The sequence below is a fragment of the Nanorana parkeri genome, unplaced genomic scaffold (genome assembly GCF_000935625.1).
Source record: "Nanorana parkeri isolate BGI_ZX_2015 unplaced genomic scaffold, ASM93562v1 scaffold966, whole genome shotgun sequence".
NCBI classification, from domain to species: Eukaryota; Metazoa; Chordata; class Amphibia; order Anura; family Dicroglossidae; genus Nanorana; species Nanorana parkeri.
The window spans coordinates 247,109-272,661 of NW_017307234.1; the positions used below are offsets into that span (position 1 = coordinate 247,109).

General features: G+C 39.4%; 1 protein-coding gene across 1 annotated transcript in view; it reads right to left on the reverse strand.

Moving 5' to 3' along the window:
* Positions 1-25,553, reverse strand: part of FAM172A (family with sequence similarity 172 member A) — a 401,693-nt gene that overhangs the window by 230,546 nt on the left and 145,594 nt on the right. The window contains exon 7 of the mRNA XM_018566649.1: positions 12,074-12,295. Coding sequence (XP_018422151.1) covers positions 12,074-12,295 — 222 coding nt within the window. The remainder of the gene's footprint in view (positions 1-12,073; positions 12,296-25,553) is intronic.

Consider the following 25,553-nt stretch of genomic DNA (forward strand, 5'->3'; position numbering starts at 1 on the left):
AAAAAAAAAAAAAAAAAAAAAAAAAAAGGTGACAGCACGGTATGAAGCTTACATTACAGTGAGATACATGCCCTCAGATTTATTTGAAGATGTATCCCTTAAAGACTACACTCTTCAAAACGCATCCATCCATTTGTACTAAAGAGGCTTTCCTTTGTGTGTTTATTCGGTATGAAAGCAACCAGATGTTTTCACCATCTGCATCCTTTGTGAGAGGAGTTGGTGGTCTCCATCCAGTTTTCATTGGACAGGTGTGCTCATAACAAAATCACCACCATAATGTACACAATTTGGCAGTCTGTGTTGATGACAAAAATGAGATCTGTGGGGAGGCAGGACTGCTCCTTCAAGAACAATGCAGCAGCTTTCAGACTGCACTTGGCACAACATTTACAGTAAACTTCAATTTTATCTTTGATTCACATCTTACAACTACCACAACAGAATACAAAAAAAAACTTCAAGCTCTATTTAATCAATCAGTTAGGTCACATTAGCGAAAAATTTAAAAAAAATATACCAGCGTTCCATGCCTCCACAACATTATTATCTTCGCCTTCTTTTTCTCTATTGACCAGGGGCAAGGAGCAGAAACCCTATGTATGTTCCAAATTCATCCCAGCTTACATAGGGTTAAGGACTGAGAGAAAGGAGAGTCAGTCACATACTTCTACAATACTTTGAAGTACCAGGTATTGTCCCAGCAACACACAGATTAGCAGGGTAATGGAGTGAAGGAAAGTTTAGTATAAGCAGTAGTGGGGTGAGCATTAACGTAAACTAGTTTCTTTGCCCTCCATGACGCAAAGATGAAAATAAATAAATAAGGTCAGGATATTAATACTCTATCCCCGTTGGCTACCATGAGTAGCACTACTAATAGACAGTAATTATTCATATAATCAGCAAACTTAACATGTTATAACGATGCCTAACATTTAAAGTCCCTAGTTATGACTTAACATACGACAGGTAGACTGACAAATAACCTCTATGCAAAAAGTCAGATTGCTTCACGTATGTGCCTACCCCTTTTGTTGTGGTGCTCCCTATCTTAGTCAGCAACTGACAAGGAACTTTCATTTTCAAAATAAGGTCAGCAACCCCACAAACTACAAATGTTTATTTTACTTATAAGTGTCCAATTATTATTCTGTAGCACAGTAAAGCCTTCTTAAAACATAAGTCTCATCCCATCACATATCCCAAAAATAAGAGAGATTATTTCTCATTTTAGGAGCGTAGGAAGAGCCATGCAAATAATTTCATAGGTCACATCACCCAAATGCACACCCAGAACCACCGGTGTATAGTACAGATATATCCTATTATTAATGAGCCATTTATTTTACACTGTATACAGCTGTTTCAGGCATTTTGGCCATGGTCACTGCAGTATATGGAAACCATGGCTTCTATGAAGTAGAGCTTGGGACCCAACGAGACAGTATAACCTGCTATGGAAATGGGGAGAAGGGACAATGTAATTCCAACCAATCAGTACATGGCAGAGTAAAGCCATCTTGAAAAAAGAAGGTATTCATATGTATTATTCCATCAGACATCACAAAAATAAGAGGATTAGTCTTAAGTTTAGGACCGTAGGCAGAGCCATGCAAATCATTGCTTTAGGCCCCAGAAGCAAGATGCACATCCACAACAGCTGTATGCAGGTTGGAATAAATGGCTGTATAAAATTAGGCTATATTTGCACTATATACCAGAGGTACTGGTTGATGGGGCATAAAACAATACAGAAGGCTTTAATGTGCTAAAAACTAACTGGTTAGAAGGCTTTTTCTGATGACTTTAGTCCCTTCTCGCCATAATCTTTCTGGCTATACTGTACAATTTTAATCCTAAAACTCAGAATTCAAGCTGACATAAATATATCCCTAAAAATACAATGACTCCGATGTAAAAAAAAACAACAAAAAACGCATAGTGGAATATTCGTTCTTTTGATTTCTGTATAGATAGCACCTAGAACACCGCATAAATTGCGAGCAGGGACTAGTACATGAAAGGTCAGAGTTGTGAGTTCAGTCAGCTTCCCATGGCAGAGGGAAAAATAAGCTTTATGACTCCAGTTTATTGCTCAGATTAGCAGAGTTTTTAAATTGCTGAAGGAGAAAATAATTTAAGTCTCAAAAATGCATCCTGTGGTCAATTACACTTAACTCTTGCCACAGACACATTAGTCAAACACACATTATCCGCCGGTTTAGTTTAACAACTCACAAAGCTGAAAATCAATCCTCTAAAAACGGGAAGAAAAATAATATTAATAGTCACTCCATCCGGTTCTAACAGGAAGGTTAGTGCAGAAATGTGGTTTTTATTTGCTAAACATATATTTTTATTGCTTTTCGTCTCCACAAACTAGGCTCAAATAATGATTCAATGATCCCTTTTTAGCTTTGCATTTTAAAACCCGTGGTGATAAAGCACGCTGTTTACTCAAGACTCAGTAACAGAGTTGCAGCGAAGTTTGCCTGATAAACTGTCCATTCTAGATCAACTAGAAGCATTATTTTGCTGTGAATATTCACATACATCTTTTATGATCCATGACTAGGTATGCAGAGCATACTTGCATTATACCTAATCCCCATGATGCCTTAGGGTCTTGCATCACAGTACACTTTATTATTTAAAGATACACTTCTCTTCATATATTTATTTTAGAGCAATTGTGACATATTGCTGTGGAAAAAATTAGTTTTTAAAAATAGACTACAAAAAAAACAACACTTGTTTGCAGAGACATTGGTGAGCCAGTATGGAGAGAACAGGTGCAGGTATATGTACATTGTATCTGGGGAAGCATCAGCTCGTGGGGGGTAATGCACTAAACAGCAAAGGTGGAATTATGCCTTTTGTAAAAGGCTCTCCCAGGTGCATTGAAACGCTGGTGGTATAGATCATTAATCCGCTGTAATTTTGCTCCGCTGAATGAATGGCTGAATGGTGCGGCTGTGAAAATATAATTATATTTTGCTTAAGCATATAGCCAGACCCTGAGATCATTTTGCACTTGCTGCTCATTATAACTGGCTGTCTGGGCTTTGTGCTGGGTTTCTTTTGTCCGGATTAATAGACGAGCACAGTGTGAAGATGTGGTGAAGTAGTTCAGATGCTTTCAATAGAAGCACTGAAATCTTCTCCATCGGAGGGAGGAGTGTTTCTCTTCAGTCTGGGACGACAGACAAATAGTTATGTCAAACAACAAAACCATATAACGCTAGACAGATTGCCCATGGTGCTCACCACATATAGTAATCCTAAATGCCAGAGGATTAGGAAAGATTATAACATACAGTGCCCTTCGTATAGCGTTACAACCTTGTTGCATATTACATTGCACGGACTTATTATTTGATAAACAAGGCAGGTTTTGTACACCTACGTTTCAAAATTAAGATAATGCTAGCCATGTGGCTAAGGGATATTCTGATCAGAGCATATATGCGCTCACATTAAAATAAATAACAATGCATATGAATAGAAAGGGCCGAAGTTACCTGAACTGAAACAAAAATTGAAGCCACAGGCATGTAAAAGAACAATTTTATAGACAGTTGAGTACTTGCCAATTCTATTAGTAAGACATCTTAGCTTCTACACTGAGAAACAGCAACTGAATTTTTGCATTCTTCCCCACGGGATTCTGGAATAAATGCTGCTGACAGGTGGTTTATGACTTAAAAAAACCAAAGCATTAAGCAGCAGGTTTTTTTTTTCCATAAATCACATTATTTAATTTTTACCTTAAAATTTACCTTATGTACCTTTAAATTTGTCAGATATGCAGTGGACAACGTAATCTGACCACTGATCTGACCAACAAGCATATAATGCACAAAATGAATAAGCATTCTTTGCAGGTCCACCAATAACCTTAACCTAGCCATAAACTCAAAATACAGGCTTAGACTTTACCTTTGGGGACACAAACTACACATGTTTATGGCCAAAACTTTGTGACACAAGCACTCACCACTACTGCTGCACTTCCTTAACATTATAAAAACTGTATACTTTATATAGATAGATCTATATATATCTATATAAATATAGATATATATAGATCTATATATAGATATATATAGATAAGTACATTTTCAAATGTAATTAATCTTGCACTTAAAGTTGCCTTCATATCGGCCTCTTGTTATCATTGGTAAAGCAGTATTCATCCTGTATATAGGGGACTAGCACTGCGGTCCATTAAGCAGGAGGTGGAACTGCTCAGTGTGTTACCCCTCCTTTATTGCCTTGTATATTATTTTTTATGCAGTGCAATAATTGCATTGGAGGGCCTAGCCCAGAGTATGCAGACTAGCATGAGTGGCTGGGTGACTAGAAGACCTGATGGAGGGAATTGAAAATCCTTTCGGAAGTGGAAAATATGTATACATGTATTACAACTGTGTATTTAGTGGTTTGCCTTGAGATCAGTTTTAACGCATACTTTAAAGAAAATAAATAAATCACCCAGTTAAAAGTGCCAATAGGACTTGGGTATCAGAACAAAATAATAAAGGTAGGGTGAATTGTAGGGTCACACCCAGTGTCACTATGTATGTGCCCCCTGCTGCACTGTGGTTCTTAGAGAAACAAGGCTTCAACTATCCCATGGTGCTAGCATTACAAAGGTGCAAAGGTTCATAAAGCTAATGTATAAAAGTGCAAAGGGCAGTGGTATCATGATAAGATCACAAGACGGCTGTTTCTCAAGCTTTAGGGTATTTTCCCAATTAATTGCAACTGTTGTCCTGCTTACAGAAAAAAAAATGTTGGTAATAATTTATATACATAACTTTATTCAGATTTATTCCGTAATATTTAGGTTACTGCATAACCCAAATTGTCATCACAAATGAAAATCCAGGCATTCAATTGACTGTCTTATAGTGTTAATACCATGCAATCAAAGTACAAAATGTTGGAAAAGATCCTCCTTTTTTTCATATTCTTCGGCTTCTTAAGCATTTAATAAGCTAAGAAAACAATGAAAAAAAACCTGAACATTTCTGCTTGCATTTACTAAATTATGCTACGTCTGCAACTATCAATTTAAAGCAACATAGTCATCTGGCCCATGTAGGGCAAAGAGACAGTGGGGTTGATTTACTAAAGGCAAATAAGCTGTTCACTTTGCAAGATAATTCTACCTTAACTCAGTGAATGTGGTGAAGATTCACTTTTCAAAGAATATGCAATCACAAAAAAAAAGTATTTTTGCTTGCACATAATTGATGGAAGTCTGCAGAGCTTCACCTCATTCACTAAGCAAAGGGAAAATTCCCTTGCACAGTGAACAGCCTATTTACCTTTAGTAAATCAACCCCAGTGTCTCTGCAAAGGCCAACTCCAGACCATCTTATGTGCACCTTATCAGCAGTCACGCACAGCTCCTCCTCCTATGCAGCCATTCACAATATGCAGCACTTCCGGTTATGGAGAAGCATGTGACCTCTCTGTAACAGTGCTCTGGTCTGGCAGTCACTCACTAAGCCTGAGTATTGTCACCTGACCAGGGAAGTGATGTCACTGCTCCTCCTAGTTGCAGACTGTAGTTATTTCAATACTGACTGCGGAGGAGGGAGTGGCAAGGGATTGCTGGTAAAGTGAGTATAGGAAGGTCATAGGGAGCTCTTTGCACAAACACTGCCCTGCATGGGCCAGATAACAGTATCTCTTTAAGATATCTCTTTAAGATATACTTATTTAAATGTTTCTGTGTTACATAGTATTTTGCATATTGTTTAAACATTTTCTTAGCAAAGTGTGGGGAGACATCCCATTTAAAGTGGAACTTTCATATTTAATTGCAACATAAAAAGTGTATTAAACAATTTCTGCAGCCGACAGCAGTCAAACATATACAATAACATTAAAAAATTAGACTGCCTATTTGATTTCGGTTGATACATTTTACCCATAGCCTTTAGCTTGATTAAACAAACCTATTTTTATGCAAAGCAAATTTGCACAACCCTAACATTTCTACATATAAAAACACATTCCCACACATGTCCCTTGCAATTTGCAGAAATAGTCTATTAACAGCATTTCTAAATATATTAATATCTTGTTGAAATGTATTGGATTTACATTTGGCCATTTTAAGTATTGTGTGGTAGAGCTCTGCAGGGTTAAAGGTGATATTGCTGTTACCAAAACCAGATGTTCTTTCTGCACCACCTTCTGAACCACTAAAACATTATAAATTGTGAAATTTGCTACTTCAAACGTTGGGCAAGGTCTACTACACCAGCATTGGTGGCCATGACTACAACCACCAACAACGCTTTTATATGAAACACATTTACTGCTTTTCTAGAAAGATTTTATATAAGGTTACACAGTTTAAGGCAATATATTGGTTTTAACTAAAGAAAACAGCATTCCCAGTGGAATGCTATCGTTTCCACACTAGCAAACCTAATTATTGAAAATTAATCATTCAAATTACTGGTTAATTAGCTCATTAGTGCGTATTGGTGCAGTACAGGATTCTCCTGATGTGGTATTTTGATCATAAAATATAGTACCCGATTAAACTCAGTCAATGGAATGTATTTGTCAATACAAGGACTTGGCGAGAACAGATGAAAAGCTGACAATTTATAACCGTTCACTTAACCTACATAAAACTTTCTGGGACAATGGGGCCTACATATCATGTGTCAGAAAGGCAACACTGAGCAGCTAATTGGTGCAAGGTGCGTACTGTGCCAGTCTGTGCCTGGATTTTAACCTTGATCTTTTTTAAGACAGTTTCACTAAACTAAAGATGTATGCCTGGAGAATAGGAGACAGAACGCAAGTGTTCAAAGTAAACTTGTTACTCACTTTGTCAGTAATGACATTACTCCTATTGAGATCATAATGTTTTCTTACTATCTGTACACAGTTTATAGACAATTATAGAAGAATGTCATTAAATTTATATAATGCAGCACATAATATGCTTACTTTGAAAAATGGATTAAAGATAATACATTTTAATGCAGGATAAGCCCTACCAATTATTTTAAAACTTTAAATTTTCTTCCAACTAACAATATAAAATCATAAACCCTAGGTCCCACAGTAATCACTTTTAGATAAACCAACATACACAGAAAAAAAACCAAAAAACATTATATATTACGGAAAATTGTTATCTCATACTTACCGTAATTTTCCTTTCCTGGCTCTCCTCATGTCGGCATACTAATGGGTTAACCCCGCCCCCGGCTCCTAATAGGACCACCCCTAACTAGAGTATAAATCCCCCTTCTCCCACCTCTTCTGTGTTCAATAGCACGCCGAGCGAAGGCATGGGATGGAAGCTATGCCGACATGAGGAGAGCCAAGAAAGGAAAATTACGGTAAGTTTTCCGTATTCCGGGCTCACCTCATGTTGGCATACTAATGGGACATAGCAAGCAATAACCACAAGGGAGGGAAACATGCCAAAAGAATTTAATAAGCTGCTGAACCCGCAGAAGATAGTACGGACGCCCCAAAGGCTGAGTCCGCAGAGCTAGACACATCGACATTATAATGCTTAATGAACATATTAGAGGACGTCCAACTTGCTGCTTTACAGACGACCTCTACCGGAACTTTCGTGTAGGCTGCCCAAGACGTAGCCAGCGACCTTGTAGAATGAGCCCTGATCTCTTGCGGAGGGGGAAGACCCCGATGCCATATAAGAGGAGGTGGGAGAAGGTGGATTTATACTCTAGTTAGGGGTGGTCCTATTAGGAGCCGGGGTTAACCCATTAGTATGCCGACATGAGGTGAGCCAGGAAATATATATATATATATATATATATATATATACACATATATAAAACCTAGCGAGGTCATACATAACCTGATTCGGCCGATTTGATAAGATACTTGAGAAAGCATTGGGATATCTAGGACTACACTTGGGGGCAAAGAATCAGAAGCACTTACTTTCCAAATTGGAAAATTTCTGTCGGGCAGGGCAGGAAAGGCCTTGCCTTTCCACACTATAATAACAATAATGGAACTTTCAAATTTTTAATAAGTCAGCAGCTCAAATTTTTCCATCCTGTCAAGTTGCTTTTAAAGTAGAGTTATGACCTCCCATTTAAAAAAAAAAAACAGGGCTTCAGCACTTAATTTTAGGTGCATCTGCACTCAAAGTTTTCTCATAGTCCTCCTGCAAAGCCCCATAATTGCTAGTTGATCCTGCCAGTGAAGTACAAATAATGCAAATTCCTGTGATGTGGTGGCAACGATGCTGCACTGTTCCTGAATTCAGAGCAGCATTGCATTGTCCCTCATGTCGCTGTTCCTGATTGAACCACATTTGGATACATATATGACCATCAACATTTTCACTGCTAATGCAATTGTCAATCAGCAGCTGGCCACACATAGCTCAGCCCACTGCTTTCTGGAATGGCAGCACTGCCTCTGTTGCACAAACCCGCTCATTGGGGACACCTCTCCCCCTCACATAGAAAACAAGATCTGTCACAAAGTCAGGTCTGTCACTACTGGCTGCCATCATCCTCATCCCCTGTCCTTGTATGTGTGCAATTGTGCTACAATTCCTGCTAGTTGGTGCCGGTGCACTTCAACGACATGGCTGTGTATTTCTCAAAGGAGGAATGGCGCAGTCTGGAGGAATGGCAGGAGAATTATGATGGAGAATTATCAGACTCTGGTGTTTATAGGTCAGCCAGAGATTTTGGCCAGGATTGAGAGAGGTGAAGATCCCTGCATCAGGGCCCACCCACTCTCCAAGGAGCCCCGTAGGTATGACAGCACTGTACACACAAACAGGAAAGCTAGATCGATACTTGAAGATGATTTGGACATTGGACTACAGATACACTACCCAGAGATGCTGCTGGAGGAGCAAGAGCCACAGCAGCAGTGGGGCATGCTGGATATATTAATATTTTTGGATGAACATTTTGACTTTTTTGTGTTTGTTTTTCTGCTTTTAATAAACACTTATTTTGCAACAAAAAAAAAACCCTCTCATTGGCAGCTGCAGTGCGTGGGAGGGACAGCATGTCAAAAACTGATAGAAAGAGATTTGGCTCAGGTAGGGAAGGTAAAGGAAGTCTTATTTACTGTTTGAGGCGTTTGTGTCACATAACTTGATTTGGGACTTGTTTAGACTGTCATAAGTGAGCTTTTAGTCGTACTTTAAGGCTACTGTATATCTCTTATAAACAGGGATAGAATACTCAGCATGAGCCAAACCCCTTCTTTGTTGAATAGTTTTTAATGCAATGAAGCAATCTTGTTGAGCAGAGATGAAAGTATAAATTAGACTTTGCTATTTCAATATATAATAAAAAGACTAAAATGCTAAATAAAATAATTGTCGAAACCAGGGGCGTAACTAGAAATCACAGGGCCCCATAGCAAAAATTTGTAGAGGGCCAACCCGCACCCCCCGCTGGTGCCTGAACAACAGCATATATTATTATTATACAATATGATTAAATGCAGTTTGCAATAGATCACTGTCCCTGAATGCAGAATACGTACATCCAGAGACAGTGATCTATTCAAAACTGCATTTAATCATATGACGCACATTACGTGCGGACTGCCGCTTACAGATATGGCCGCTATCACCTGGTCATTAACTTCAGTGGGTACAGCAGCCACATCTAAGTGGGACACCTGACATTCCTGTCACAAGAATCTGTATGTTTCTGCTGCAGGAATGCCAGAACGTCATGTGTAACGAGGCCTAATTCTTTAACAGTGCCACCAATAAAGCTGGGAAAATTGGAATTACAATTACACAAGGGGGGTTCAAATTATAACTTAAAATACCACAGTGGTTCATCATTTGTAACCCAACTTTCCCCGGCTTCACTGGTGTGGCAGTGTTATTTTAGGTTATAATTACATTGCCACACCACAGAAGGATTACACAGTCCAATATAACACACTTTCCCTCATTTCTTTGGCTTGGCAGTGTAAATACAACACACAGAGAGGGTGACAATGGGCGGGTACAAAGAGTGGGCAGTGTGGATGCACAGCATCTCAGCTCTCTTGCTCTGGCCAATTCTAAGGGCTTGTTCACACCATATACAGTGCGTTCCAGTGTGATTAGCTGCTGGAACGCACTGTATGGATTTCTTTTCCTGACCGGGCCCCCCTCTAGTGCGGGCCCCATAGCGCCCGCATGGGTCGCTATGGCAGTAGTTCCGCCCTTGGTCGAAACATTCATTCAAATCAGCAGGTATTCTATGTCTGTGTAGAATCACTAAGCAGCACAACATACAGCAATGTCTAGATTAAGAGCCAGCACGCTTTTCCACATTAAGACGTCTAGATTGTTTAACTACCCTTAAACCTATAATGGAGAGGTGGGAGCCTCTGTACTCTGTATCAAGACACACATTCTACCAGGGCACAGAGAGACCTAAAGTGTAAGTGTTTTTGCAAAAGTTCATTTATTTCACTAATGCAACATAAAGGTGAAACTAATATACTACGAGATAGACTCATTACATGCAAAGCAAGATAGTTCAAGCCGTGATTTGTCATAATTGTGATTATGGCTTACAGCTCATGAAAACCCCAAATCCACAATCTCAGAAAATTTGAATATTACATGCAATCAATAAAACAAGGATTGTACATAGAATAATAACGGATCTCTGAAAAGTATAAGCATGCATATGTACACAAGAATTTTCACAAACTTTGTTGTAGATTCCTACTTATTTCTGTTCTGAGGAGTTAACTGTTTGTTGCACCATATCCTTACCAGATTGATTCCTGAATAGAAAGATCAGGCTTAATTTAAACCACTGGAGCAAATCTAAGCATCCTAATAAGGAAAACTACAGTGTCTGTTTGAGCCTTGGGCAACACAAACAAAATACGTTTGGAGGGGGATACCCAAAATATGACTTGTACGTCAATGCAAACATTTAATAAAACTTGTGAGTCAATCCAACAAGTAGGAAATTACACTTCTGATGGAATTCCATAAACTAACAGTGTTGTCTTATTTAAAGGAAGTGACAGTTAACAGTTTCAGAAAATTACAGCATTTACAGATTGAAGTTGAGGAGAAATTTTTAACAACATACAATTACAAAATGGCTTTTAGCCATTATATATGGTATATTTATTAACTATAGTTTAAGACATTTATGCTTTAGGACATTTACGTTTGCCCAGGGCCACATGAACTGCAGTAGCAGGATAGAACACATGCCTGTATATCAATAGTACATGGAAAGAAAAATTGTAATAGCTTTATTCAATTTTATTTTAGTTGCTTTATTTTTAAAACTTTTTGTTGTAAAACTGTTGTTTTATATCTCCTTTTCTTCCATTCATATACAATTGTTGTTTTACAAATAAAAATGTACCACATAACAAAGGTTTCCCAGAGGACTTTGGGTTTTCTAAAGTGACAGCATAGCAGATCAGCTATCTTTGCAGCTCTGTTTGTATGAATAAAACCTTGAATTCAGTAGTCTGGTAAGGGATCAGCAGCTGCTGTGATGAGTAATTCTAATTCTGTAAACAATAATGTCCTTCTGCACAGCTAAAAAGTAATCATACAAATGATGTGAAAAGTTGACTAAAGTGCCACTTGCTGGCTGAAAAGACTACATAGTAATATTGAATATTTCTTATTTGCCTGACACAATGCTTTAAAAAAAAAATAATAGAACTGAACATTAAAAACAACAATCATATGTAGAAATAAAATGTACATTGCCTAATCATAGTGTGAATGCTTACAATATAATCATATAAATTGATGAGACCAGTAAGTCCATTAAAGTACAGGCTTCATTGTTTTTCAATGCTTTATATGCAAGGCACACTGGGACATACATATATCATTATAAATCTTAAAACAAGATACTAAATAATTGTTTTTAAAAGCAGCAAATTGTGCTGTTCTACCAACATCTGGGTTTTCAGATATTTACTATATAGTGCAACTTTATTAAATCAACATACATCATTGTTACTTCCCTAGAAGCTGATAAGGAAATGGTGAAAAATATAAAGAAGGTCTGCAACAATTGCATTGACTCACCCGTATGTACAACTGCAGAGTCTCCTTCTCTTTCTGGGGGTTTCGATATTTTTCATAGAAGTCTCTCTTTTTCTTGTTGTCTTTTGGAATTCTCTCTCTCCTCTCCCTTTTCTCAGCGGGCTCATCTGAGCTGTCTGGGGACGGCTGCTGTGCCAATGGTTTACTCTTCTCCACTTCAATATAATTTTCATTTGGATTCAGCACGATAACTGCATAACCTTCCTGCAATCACAGGAGAAAGTATAAGATATGAGGTTAATGAATACACTCATATTGATTTCCTATATAGAATATTCAACTTTCTGATAATCAATTGCACAACTAATCAGGACACAACTTATACATAAAACTCCCTTGTGCTTCCAATAAACTTGGTAGAAAGAAACGAAAAATTGTGTTGCAAACATTATACATATGCAAGATAACTTAACTAGAGTAATAAAAAATGTATTGTATATTTAAAAGGTTTGCCTTTTAAGATCCTCTACTTTTGATAAATTGTAAAAAACTTAAACAGAAAAAAATATTTATGAACTCAATGTGCCTTTATATAGTTGAGAATTACTATAGTGGCATCACTAGAGAATTCTTTCTGGTTGGCATGGCATAGTTATTGCATCAGATAGATGCAGATCCTTGTTTTCATGGTCACTTTTTCAGCTAAAATGGATTTGTGCTTAACCACTTGAAGACCGGGGTGTTTCATCCCCTTCCTGGCCAGGCCATTTTTCAGTATTCAACGCTGCGGTACTTTGACTGACGTCTATTCCGTCATGCAACGCTGTACTGATACGAATTTCATACGATTTTTTGGGGACACATAGAGCTTTCTTTTGGTGGTATTTAATCACCACTGGGGTTTTTATTTTTTACTATATAACAAAAAAGGTACCCTAAATTTATAGAAACTTGTACTGAAAAAGTATGCAGTTGCAATTGATGAACCATTTCTAAAGATCATAGCTTCCTTGCTTTCATACAGGTCCAGTAGCTCTCTGATTTACTTGAACCAAGTATGCAAATCAAGAGTTCTGTTTTTCATTTTTTCCAAAACATTTTATTAAATGTGAACAGAATTACAACTTTACCATGACAGTTAAAGTGCAATGTCTTTTCGTTTTGTCTATTGTTTTTTTAGAAAATTACATTGACACATATACAAATATAGAAATAAAGTTTAAGATCTTAGAGATATGACCAGATATCGAGGTGTGTACATCTGGTATATTAGAAATTCCGAGCAGATAACGTAAGGTGTAAAAGAGCAAACAGGAGAATCAAGAAGTAAACTATTAACAACATATAGTAAATTATCATCTCAACTCCCTCTGGTGATGTAGTTCGACTACTCCTTTCCAAATACTATTGGACATCAGGCCAAGATAAAATATTCTCCAAGTCATGAAGTAGCTTAATAGAACACATTAAAACAATAAAACAGTAAATATTACAGTCAGGACTCCCCTACTGGTGCAGCCTCGCCTCATGGGACAATCCCCTCTGCAAAGAGAAAATATATTATATAGAAGCCTCGTAGCCTATGGATCAGGAAGTACCCAACAAATGAGAGTCCAGCCTTATTCCTGTACAGCATTGTAATAGAGGGAAGGGTGCAAACTATAATACTAATTGCCAGCAGCTGACCCCCTTGAAGTCTTGACCCAGTAGTCAGGAAGCACTAGTCTCCCAAGTGAGCACTGTAGTTCCCCCTCCAGGTACCAGAGTATCTGTAGGGATGAACCAACCCATGTAGTTCGAAGTCCCGGAGTTGGGATAGAAGAAAGGGATTCACTCTATTGAAAAAATTCTTAGTCTGTTGATCAATATCGATAAGGAGTTCCAGATGTTATTGCTACATCAATGCAGTAGCCGTTGACAAAAAATTATTCAAGGGAGGTGGGTTGGGAGACAACCAAAACTTCATCAGCACTCTTCTAGACAGTAGGAGACAGGTGTACAACCACAGCACTCTATCTTTTTTGAAAGTGGGACGTGGTTCCCAGTAACTGAATAAGCATAAACAGGGTTCCTTGGGTATCCGAATCCCCAAAATTCTAGTAAAGAGGGTAATAACCTCTGTCCAATAGATGAAAGATCACATTGTGGGTATGCTTGTATGGGCTCGGAGCTTTGATCTTAAAAAATAATCATAGGCATAATACGCTTTATGCATAATGCGAAATTTCATTTCCCTCAAAATTTCATTTGATGTACAACATCTGACATTCTGATATCCATGAAGTAATCTCTCATGGAGCTCATCAACTGTAAATATTTTGTACCATTTTATGACAGAGCATCTCAATGGCTTCAGAAGAAAAGGAGAATTAAGGTGGGGTTAGATCTAAGAGATAAAGTAGTGCTTGGAGATACAGTAATTGGGGGATCCAAATTAGTGCTTTTGAGTAAGAAGGGGTTGTGTGTTTCACTTTCCGAAAATGCGTCTGTTGGGAAAAATGTAGAAAATGATTTCTGGAGATGTTCTAATGAATGCAACGGGAGGAGAAGGACAGTGGTGTCTGAGAATCCGTATGAGAAAGGTTTTCCAGAGTAAAGAGTCCCTTGGCCTTCCAGTCCACCTACACTGCATGTTCCTGTCCTGAAAGAATTTGGGGGTTACCTCTAATGGTCAGATATTGAGAGATATATGGATGAGAGTCCAACCGTAATCTGGATTCTCTTCAAGCCACTACAGTATCTCTGTAAAAAACTTACCTCCCTTCATTCCGGGCACAGCGTCCACCGCGGCGTCACACTGCTCCTCCCCTCCTCCTCCGACTGGCTGTTAATTTATACTACGGGGTTTGAATTGCTAGGTGTCCTGTTGTTGTTTAGGACGCTGAGCAATAACCCTGCACGCTACCACGCCACTCTCCATCCTGACTGTACCACCAGTGGAACCCTTCACCACTCAGGTGGAACCCTGTACAACTTAACCCCTCTTCAGCTGGAATTTCTGCAGATCGCTGCACCTGAGCTAGCTGGGCTTCCCTCTGCCTTACTAGCACTCTTATATGGTTGAGTGTAATCCTCCATCCCTCCCCATCCAGGATTGCATTTACAAGGAATGCATCTGCTAACTATTGGAACTACTGTTCTTATCTGCCATTGCTAACCGGAAGTACAACCTTATTACTGGACTGTATTCGCATCTGTTTAAAACAAGTTATGCATGTTACATGCTCCTTTGGTGTGGGTTCCCTGCTGAAGCTCTAGCTACCTTCTCTGTTTATTGGGAGTGATGATTCCTAGGATGCCCTCTACTACTTGTATGCAGTAATACAGATTGAATTAGAGATTATGCACAATCTATTTTGCATCGTTTGGGTGTATGAGGTAATACTACCTACCTATCACTGCAGGACAACTGTGAGTTAATACTAGCTGTATGCATTTAATACAGACATAGTGAACACACATCTCTGCTAAGTGGTGCATGTGTTAGGACTACTGCACCACAGCTAACCTTCACACGCTTTCCTGAAGGGATTACAGAGAGCACAATTATTTATAGTCTCAGCAACAGACAGTTTACACTTCCTTCTGCAGTTGTGATCCACACAGGCAAAAAAACACTTCCTGATATAAGCATTTCAATCTCTTATAATCATGTTGTTCTTCAAATGCGTGGGAAGGTTGGAAAGTCTAGTATGGAGAATCGCAGCTAGCGACCATGGAGCAACTAATTCTTATTCCAATGCATAGTTGGAGTATAGAGACAGGCCAGTAATCCAGTCAAAAAAATGGCTGAGCAGACAAGCCAAGTTATAAGCTTGGATATAAAAGATACCCATGCCTCCTTCAGTTTTAGGAGACATTAATTGTTGAAAAGAGATCCTGGAGTAATGCTATGTTGACTTTCAATTTAGACAAATGTCGGAAAATTTTTGATCGTTTATGGGGAGATCGGAGGCATTTAAAATCCCAGGGGATCACTTTAAATTGCAGCAAGAAGGAGATTTAAGCAGTAAAGGATCTAACACATAAGATAATTGATTCCCATCTTGCCCCAAGATACCCGTCAATGAACATTAGCGACCATGAACTTATAACGGTTCTCCTGACTCTCCCCTGCAAAATAATAGGCTTAATGATTCTTCTCGGACTCCCGCTGCTCTCCCCCGCAAGGGCTGAGGCACTAGGGATCCGAGCAAAAATGGATGGCTGTCAGCGGCTGCAGATTTTTTTATCGGTTTAATATTGATTTGATAAACATTTGCACAATTATCGAAGGACCTACAAAATTAGTAGCACTATATTTTTATTCTAACAGGCCTGTGCTTTCAGAAAATATATGGTTTAGAGGGTCTTTTACAAACAGTAGCAATGCAGCAGTAGAAAATCAAAACAATGGGAAAAATTGCAAAAATGGTGTGGCCAGCTGAGGTTAAAAGCGTTCGAGGGCTTAGCAGCGAAAGGGTTAAAAGAAATATTATACTTTAAGAAATGTATACAAGAAATGCAAACACTTTAAAAACACAATTTCTATTGATATACACCAGTAATATGCTTTCGTATTTTGGGGGAACATTTTTTTTTTTTTTTAGATATTGGCCCTTTTGTGCTTGAGTCTGTTGCTATTTTTTTATATGTAGGATGTCAATCTAGCATCAATTTCTTCAGCAGTGCTACCTTAGACTAGGTTAAATGGTCACATTTGTGATCAATGGAGTGCTAGTCAACATTCAGTCACACAAAGCTGATCATATGCAGCACTATAAAAAGCAAGCAAAGTCAAAGGGACTAGCATCACTGCCGACAACTGTATTATGAAATTAATATTCTGGAAAATCCTTTTATTGGGTTTCCCCTTTCTTACAGAAAAAAGATTTTATACCACATTTGCAGCATCGACCCATTATAAGAATCAGGATGAAGAATGTAGTGGGCTCTAGGTGAGACATCTATCTAGAGCCTAAAGACAACGATAAAAAAAAACGGGGGTGGGGGTTGGGCTCAGTGCTAGAATGCACCACCCACTGTCTTGGTTAAAGGATGCTTTCATAAATTCTATAAGCATACACTAAATGCAACATCCCAATAACCTCTCCATCACCATTGGGTTATGAGGCACCTATATTTGGACTAGATGAGCTACTATTATATACTGTATATATATATATAGGCTTTTCTTTACATCTAGTATGGAGTATATAAATCAGCAAGGGAAATTCCAAAATATGAGTTGGTATGAAGAAAATATTCACTAAAATTCCTGTTTCAGATTATTCTATCTTTCATGAAATAAGATAAAATCAATTTTCGCACAGCCTAAACCGATCACTACAAGGAAGCATGCTGAAAAAATGGTGTAAAAATTTCATATAGCCATTGCCTTCTTTTGACTTTATCAAATTATGATTCCTTGCTGTCTTTAGGTCCGCTGGGGAAAAGCACAGAGGGAGAAGATCAAACACACTTCTATACACCTTGCTGGCCAAAGTACATCAACTCAAGTACACCAAAAGACAGTTTACTCGGTTAGGATTTATTTTCAACTAGAAAGCTGAAATGCTGACGAGAAGATTTTCTGCTGTGTGCATTCCACAAACAATTTGCCAAATATTATTTGACTGTGTATAACCGATAGTAATTTAAATGGCTGTGTAAATTTTTCTTGTCTCATTGTGGAGATTTATATTTTCTTGTTCTCCTACTGGACAAATCACAATCAGTCACACTGAAAGGTCTGCCATTACACAAGCTGACATGAAATCTATGTATTAATTAGGAACCATTGACTGCAAGTAGACCTTAAATATAAATGTTCTCAAAAGTGTAACCATTTTGCTTTTGCAACTTACCTTACCTTTTTTTACTGTATCATAAACTATTGCTTAGTGAGGACCAATAGTGAGGTCCTGGAGGTGAAAGGGTCCGAGTAATATTCCACTACTAACTTAAGTCACTATTTGACTCTGAGGCTGGGTTCACACCTAGGAGGCAGCGTTTTTGCGTGTTTCTACGCATGTTGTTAATGCACGTTTTCAAGTGTTTCCTATTGAGTCTATGGGGCCAAAACGAGCTCTTATATGCCAAAAAAAAAATCCTCATGTACTTTTTCCAGTGACAGGCATTTTGCTTATTGCGACAAAATGCTCAAATGCGCACAAGGAAAAAAGTGCTACAAAACGTTTAGTGTGAACCAGGCCTTACAGTTTCCTACATTTGTGGCCTTTTGGAAATCCTGAAAATATATGTGGCAACTTTAAGGAACACTCATAGCTTTTGTTTAGAAAGAATTTTAAGCACTTTTAATTTTTAGTATAATTTGGTATATCTTTTTGGGTTAGTAAAAAGCACAGTACCTCTATATGTAATAAGATGATAGGTCACACACACTACACTGACTTGCCAAAACTGCAGTACTCGTTGCCTCTTAAGGTGCCCATACACTGTACGATTCTCGTACGAGAATCACGGGAAATCCCGCGATCATACGAGAATCGTACAGTGTATGGAAGGCGTGGGACCGTTTCTACTGTACGGTCGCACGTCTTCCGTAGAACAAGCAAGGCTTGAAAAGCCCGTTTGCAGTGATCGGAAGCCTGCCCCTCACTGCGGTCATCGGAAGCCCGCCCCTCAGCGGGGCGGGCTTTCGATGATCGCAAGTACGATCTGCCCGTCCAAGATGGGCGTACGAGCTTTCAATGAGCTTACGACCATCGCAAGACAAAGGTCTTGCGATGGTCGTAAGGTGTATGGGCACCTTAACACAGCTCCTTGCTGTTTTTATTTTAGAAGCTCAGTGATTGCACTGGTGTGAGCATTATTATTGTAAAACAATAGAGGCTGACAAGTACATGTATATTGGTCAACCTAAAAAAAAGCTAAAACAGTCCTAGTATTATTATCATTTAAAAAAAATACGTTATAACAAAAGGCAGAGAAATAGGAAATCGGTGCATTATTTTTTTTTCGGGATGAAGTAGAGGCACAGTCTGTTATGACAAAATACCATATTTTTAAGTGTCATCACAAAAGAGAGGGATTCAGGGCAGGACTGATAGGAGCTACGTTGGTCTATGCAGCACCATGTACTGCCCTTTTCCAGACAGATAAATGTTCTGATTCTGTTCTGCAGAGGAAAAGTAACAAAGCTTATGATCTTTGAGCTAGAAAGCTAGCACAGATCAACCAGTCATACAGCTTCCAAATTCAGGGTCCTGCTGCTGCACCTGTGCACCACCTGCGTCATATGTGTACCGTACATGTGGCAACTGTGAAGACACTTTTAGATGTATGCATTAATGTACATATTTTTCCAAGTAATTCTACAATGACAGCAGGTATAAATGGCAAGCTCTTGTTCTGCGTTAGATCTTCACCATGTTGAAAAAAATCAGTTGGCACATTATCACTTAACACTGTTGTGGGTGTGTGAGAAGGAGCTGCGACCTAAATGTACAGAATTAAATAAAACAAGTTTGCCAAAAAGTGCTGAATTCATACATATTAAACATACAGTATTACATCACTGAATTAATATAGAATAAGTTCAACTAACTGCCGCAGAGAATCAATCCATCCAGCTATACAATGTAATAGAGTAAGCGCTCCTACTAGGTTAGTTTCAATACATATGACTCCAGTTTTAATATTAGAAAAAAAATGATGTAGGACAATATCAAAGCCACCAAAGCAAGTTACAAGTTAAACATAGCAAAACAAGCTGTACATTCTCAAGTAGATATCTTATAGCAAAGTAAAAGAAGAAAAACATTTTTCTGGTAAGGTGAACACTGTGACAAGGGGGCACTGTACTTCATAGAAAGGGATGTTACTCTATAAACCCTGACATAAGTGGTCTCTTGTCAAGTATTATTTCTCGACACACTTAATAAATTTCCGAAGCCATTGGCTGGGATCCAAGAAGACAGGACAACGCAACTTATTGCTCTCTTTAATGGCAAAATGGACCTACAGAATATGGTTAACCACTTCAAGACCAGGTGTTTAGACCCCCTTCCTGGCCAGGCCATTTTTCAGTATTCAGCGCTGCGGTACTTTGATTGACATTTATTTCGTCATGCAACGCTGTACTGAAATGAATTTGATACCATTTTTGGGGACAGATAGAGCTTTTTGTGGTATTTATTACTATACTTTTTACTATATTAAGGAAAAAATATTGAAAATTTGGGGGAAAAAAAGTTTTTCCCCCCATTATATTAGGAAACAATGATTATTACCCATATTTTTGGTAAAATATAAAAGACGGGGTCACGTCAGGTAAATAGACACCAAACATGCCATGCTTTAAAATTGCGCGCACCCGCAAAAATCGCAAAAAACTACCATACCCAAAATTGACCATAGGCGACGCTTTAAAAACTTTTACAGCTCATCAGTTTAGTGTTCTCAGTGATTGATAGCCCTAGAACTATTGCTCTCATTTCGACCTTCGCGACGATATGTAACATGTGCGGCGTAATGGGCGAAATCGTCGTTTTCGCACGTATGCGCACCCGACGCCTGTTTGCATGCATTTTTGGGGGGGGAAACTTACATTTTTTTTCCAATTTTTTTCCCCACTTAACTTTATTGTTATCACATAGGGGGCTAAGAAAACCCCCTTATGTGATAGCAAAATATGTGACAGGTCCTCTTTATGGAGACATCAGGGGTCTCCAAGACCCCTAATGTCACCTAGGACCCCCCTGAAGAAGCTGATGAAGCAGAGATCTGCTTCATCAGCTTCTCTCCAGCATCTGAAGCTGGAGAGTGACACGAGAATGTGGAAGTGATGTAATATACACCACTTCCGCATTCTGACAGCGGAGCGCAGGACCAGCGTAACAGTGGGAGGGGGGAGGCGCGGAAGATGGGTCCTGGGAGAGGTGTATATTTCCCTTTGTTCGGGTTGTGGTCCCTTTAAGGGACGGAAATGGGTTAACACCTGCTGCAGGAAGTGTGTTCAAAAGGATAGGAAGCTAGAGACAGAGGGAGAGAGAGAAGCACTGATTAATGTGTGCAGACAAGGCTGTGGAGAAGACTATGGTACTGGTGCTGTGAAACAGCTGAACTTTACTGGGAGCCTGTGGGCTGAGAGAAACTATGTAAAAATGCAATCTATTTTCATCTGCAGCCTATAGGCACGTGCCTACTTTGCCTGAAGGTAAATATGTCCTTGCCTAAAGCTAGCAAGTTGAACCCGTTTTAATCAAAATCAGCTAACCAGCAAAGGAACAAAAAGTGGATTATGTGCTTAAGAAACATTACACACAGTCTGATACAATGTGGCACATTTATCAATACCTGGAACAAGAAATCATACCTAAGGCACACACAAAATATAGTGGTCACAAAAAAGATCACAACTGAAAAGAAAAAAAAAATAAACATTGCACAATACAAAATATTTAAACCTTCATTCTATTTTATGCTGTGGTTGTTTCACACTCGAGTTGTTTCATACCAAAAGTCCTATATGTTTCAAGGTGAAGGCGCAACTTCTGTATGTTGGGAAAAGGTGACTCAATTACTTGGAAAAAAAAATCTCACTGGCTCCATATGGTTTCTACTTTCACATTTGCAAGTTTAAAGGCCAAAAGGCACAGTAGGCTGGTGTTTTTGGGCCAGATAGAGCTTTCTTTTGGTATTATTACATTGCCACTGGGGTTTTTATTTTTTACTATATTAAGGAAAAGTTACCCAAAATGTGAAAAAAAGTTCCCCCTATATTATGTTATTAAACATTTATTATTAACCAAGTCTTTGGTAAAATATAAAAGATGGGGTCACCTTGGGTAAGTAGAGAACAAACATGTAAAGCCTCAAATTGCACGCATCCACAAAAAACTACAATACCCAAAATTGCCCATAGGCGACAATTTTAAAGTTTTTACCGCTCATCAGTTTAGTGTTATCAGTGATTGATGGCCCTATAATTGTTGTTTGCACTGCAATGTTTGCAGTGATATATAGCATGCATTAAAGAGGAGAACAGCTGACGCTGTTCCTGAGTTTCTGGATCTTGTGAGAAGGGGCGCGCTGTAGCTTTACGCTGAGATTCTATTGCCGGCTGCATTTTAAAGTCTTGTATGTGAGTAAATATTGCATTTTACAATAAATTTGTTAGAATCTACTGCACAATGATCGAATGAGACCTGGCTTTAACCCCTTCGTGACTGGAGACGTACACTGTACCTCCCGCCACAAAGGGACCAAATGACTCGTCACGTACACTGAGTTATTTGCTGCACTAGAAGGCTGGTAACCGCTGAGAATCAGCGGTTATCATTCATTAATGGATGCCTTAAGTTTAGAGGCATCCATTAATGAAAGGGTTAACCTTTTTCAGACACCCGATACCTGAAGATCGGGTGTCTGAGAGTCACAGCAGAGCCGGCAAACATACCGGCTTTTGCTCGTATAGATCAAGAGATATCTCTCTCAAGCTATACTGGCTTTTTTTTTCTTTCAGGAATACCACATCAAGCCTGCTTTGATAATCTATCTGCAAACAGTCAAAATAAACTTTGGCGAGTGCGGTAAAATAGGGAGCTGTGTTCGTCACGAGGAGATTTGTCACAAAATTTGTTTTGGATCATTAGAATATTTCTCAGCACAGTGTTTAAAAGACTGCCCTTCACACTGGGCTATAATTGGTTTAATATATTTGTATTTAAGAAACACAGATAAAGGTCAAGGCGGTGTATGACCCTTAGAAACATTATGACCCTTAGAAACAGGCGCGTGCGCGAGGCTCGCAAGATGGCGACGTAAGCCGCGAGCTCCGTACCACGCCGGGCAACGGCACCTCACACTGCCAGCAGTAACGCCGCTTGAGGAGAGGAAATCTCCGAGCCTCCGACCCCGTTCGTCGCTAAGCTCGGCTAAACCCGCTCGAGATGGGGGGGGGGAAGCAGAAGGGGAAGAAGAGCTGCGTGACGAAGGGCTCACGGGAGATGCCGCTGGAGTCAGAGCCAGAACAAATCCAGGTGGGACAAGATGATTCAGCTGCCACACAGGAGGAAGAAGAGGAGGTGGACTCTTCCTTCTCACCATCGATCCTGGCGGAGGGGGGGACCTCGGAACAGAGATCTCCAGCTTCAACTTTGTCCCTGCTGGAACACACATTAGCAGGTATGAGGCTCCCCCTATACGATCCCTCATATGGAAGGCTTTTCAGAACTATTACTCTTACCATATTGACATTCTCTTTCTCCAAGAGATGCATTTTTCCGCCTCCTGCTCCCCATCTTTTATGCATAAACATTATCCGAAATTTTATGTTGCAAATGCAGTTGACAAAACGAAAGGAGTGGCTATATGCTTTGCCTCAGGGATCTCTTTTCAGGTTATCCTTGAGATTAAAGACCCAGGGGGGCGGTACATCTTCCTTAAAGGGTATATCGAAGATCAATTGTTTTCCTTAATTTCTTATTATGCCCTGACCACCGCCCAAACATCTTTTTTCTCCTCCATGTTGGGAGCACTGTCGGTACATATGGAGGGGATAATTGTTTGTGCAGGAGATTCTAACATTGCTTTAGACTCGACTGAAGATAAGACCTATAAAAGGGAACACTAAATTTAAATCTCGTTCTAAAGCAGGATTAGAATTCGCTCGATTACTACACACGTACTCCCTGATTGATATCTGGAGGGAACAGAACCCCTCAAAAAGGGATTTTACACACTTCTCCTACGCACATGGAACCTACGCGAGAATAGATCATATTTTTATTTCCCCTGCCTTGGCCCCTCGAGTGACATCCTCTCATATTAAAAGGAGATTGTTTGGTCCGACCATTCTCTAGTGACAATAAGCATTGTGCATGCATGTTACTGTAAGAAACCGTTTCAGTGGAGTCTAAATGAATCCTTATTAAGTGTACCATCGCTGAACGATGAAATAGCGGCGCGACTGTCTCTTTATTTCGATCAGAAATGTGACCCAAACATCTCTCCAGTGATAGTCTGGGCAGCCCACAAGGCGACCATTCGAGGTAAATTTATAGAACAGGCGACTAGAATTAAAAAACAAACATCCAAACATGTGATGGAATTGGAGGGGAAGCTAAAATCTCTAACTCAACAACATAAACATCTGGCTTCACCCTCCCTTCTCCACCACATTGAAACCTTAAGAACCGAGTTAAATCTGCTCTTGACTACAAGGGCAGAAAAAAGCCTCCGGTGGTCAGCCAATCGACTTTATATCCACAAAGATCGTATAGGCTCAATATTAGCCTCTAAATTGTCCCCTAGAATTCGTAACGCATCGATGCCTAAAATCAGATGTGCAAATGGCAACTACACCCAAAACCCCCAAAAAGCCTTGCAGGAGTTTTATAAATCCTATTCCTCACTATATGAGGCTCAAACGCAGACCTCGGACGACCAGATCTCTAAGTTCTTAAATAGCTTCCCGACCCCTGCGCTATTACCCGAACATAAGCAAATCTTAGAATCTCCAATAGCCCTAGCGGAGATCATAGCTGTAATCAAAACGGCGAAGGGAGCCTCTGCTCCGGGCCCAGATGGTATACCTGTTTCTTATTATAAAAAATATGTGGAGATTCTTGCTCCCCATATGGAAGCCTTCTTTAATTCACTGCGATCAGGAGCCCTCCCGGACCTGGACCTGAATAGAGCCTACATAAGTGTTATCCCAAAGCCAAATAAAGACCCAGGGGAAGTAACTAACTATAGGCCAATATCATTAATTAATAATGATATTAAGTTTCTATCTAAAATCTTTGCGAATAGGCTTAGTAGATTTTTAGGTAACTATATTCACCAGGACCAGGTAGGCTTTATTCGAGGTAGGCAGGGCCCATGGTTCTCTGTGGGGGAAAAAAAAAAGGAGGGAGATTGGAGGCGAGAAATACGTCACACCCAAACCTCTGAAAAGAAGTTGAACTAGAAGTCTGCAAACATTAACAAGTATCCCCCTACCTCCACCCTGCAGACCTTTGATCTTTTTAAGTTTCAGGGGAATTGGCATTCCAGATCTGGAATTTGGTGGACTTTGCACATGTCTCCTGAGAATAAAATGAACATTTGAATGAACAAAAGGAATTGGTGCCTTTACATGCTGAAGACCTTGGCTTATGGCTCTGTAGAAGGTGAGTGCTCTTCTCACTAGTTACATTCTTGATATTAAGCTCTACACAGATGTCCCTATGTGCAGGCAGCTGGATTTGAGATATCTTACATGCTTGGTCTGCACACCAGCATTTGAGCCAAAGTACGCTCTGAAGTACCACAGCTGTACCACAACTGCTAACTCTGCATCCACGGAGGGGTGTGACAGGTAGAACACACTGCCTGCAAGTCAAGCAAGTGTGCAGGTGGGTGTGCAGGTGGGTGTGCGGGGGCAGGGGGGGAGTGTTAGAACGCTCAAAAATAAGTACCTGAAGCAGTATTCTAGACTATGCAATGCGGACTAGGAACTTATGTGCCAGAAACTTCTGGCCAAAGAGCAGAGCCAAACAGAGATGCAGGCTAAATACCTTAAACCTTTTGTTCC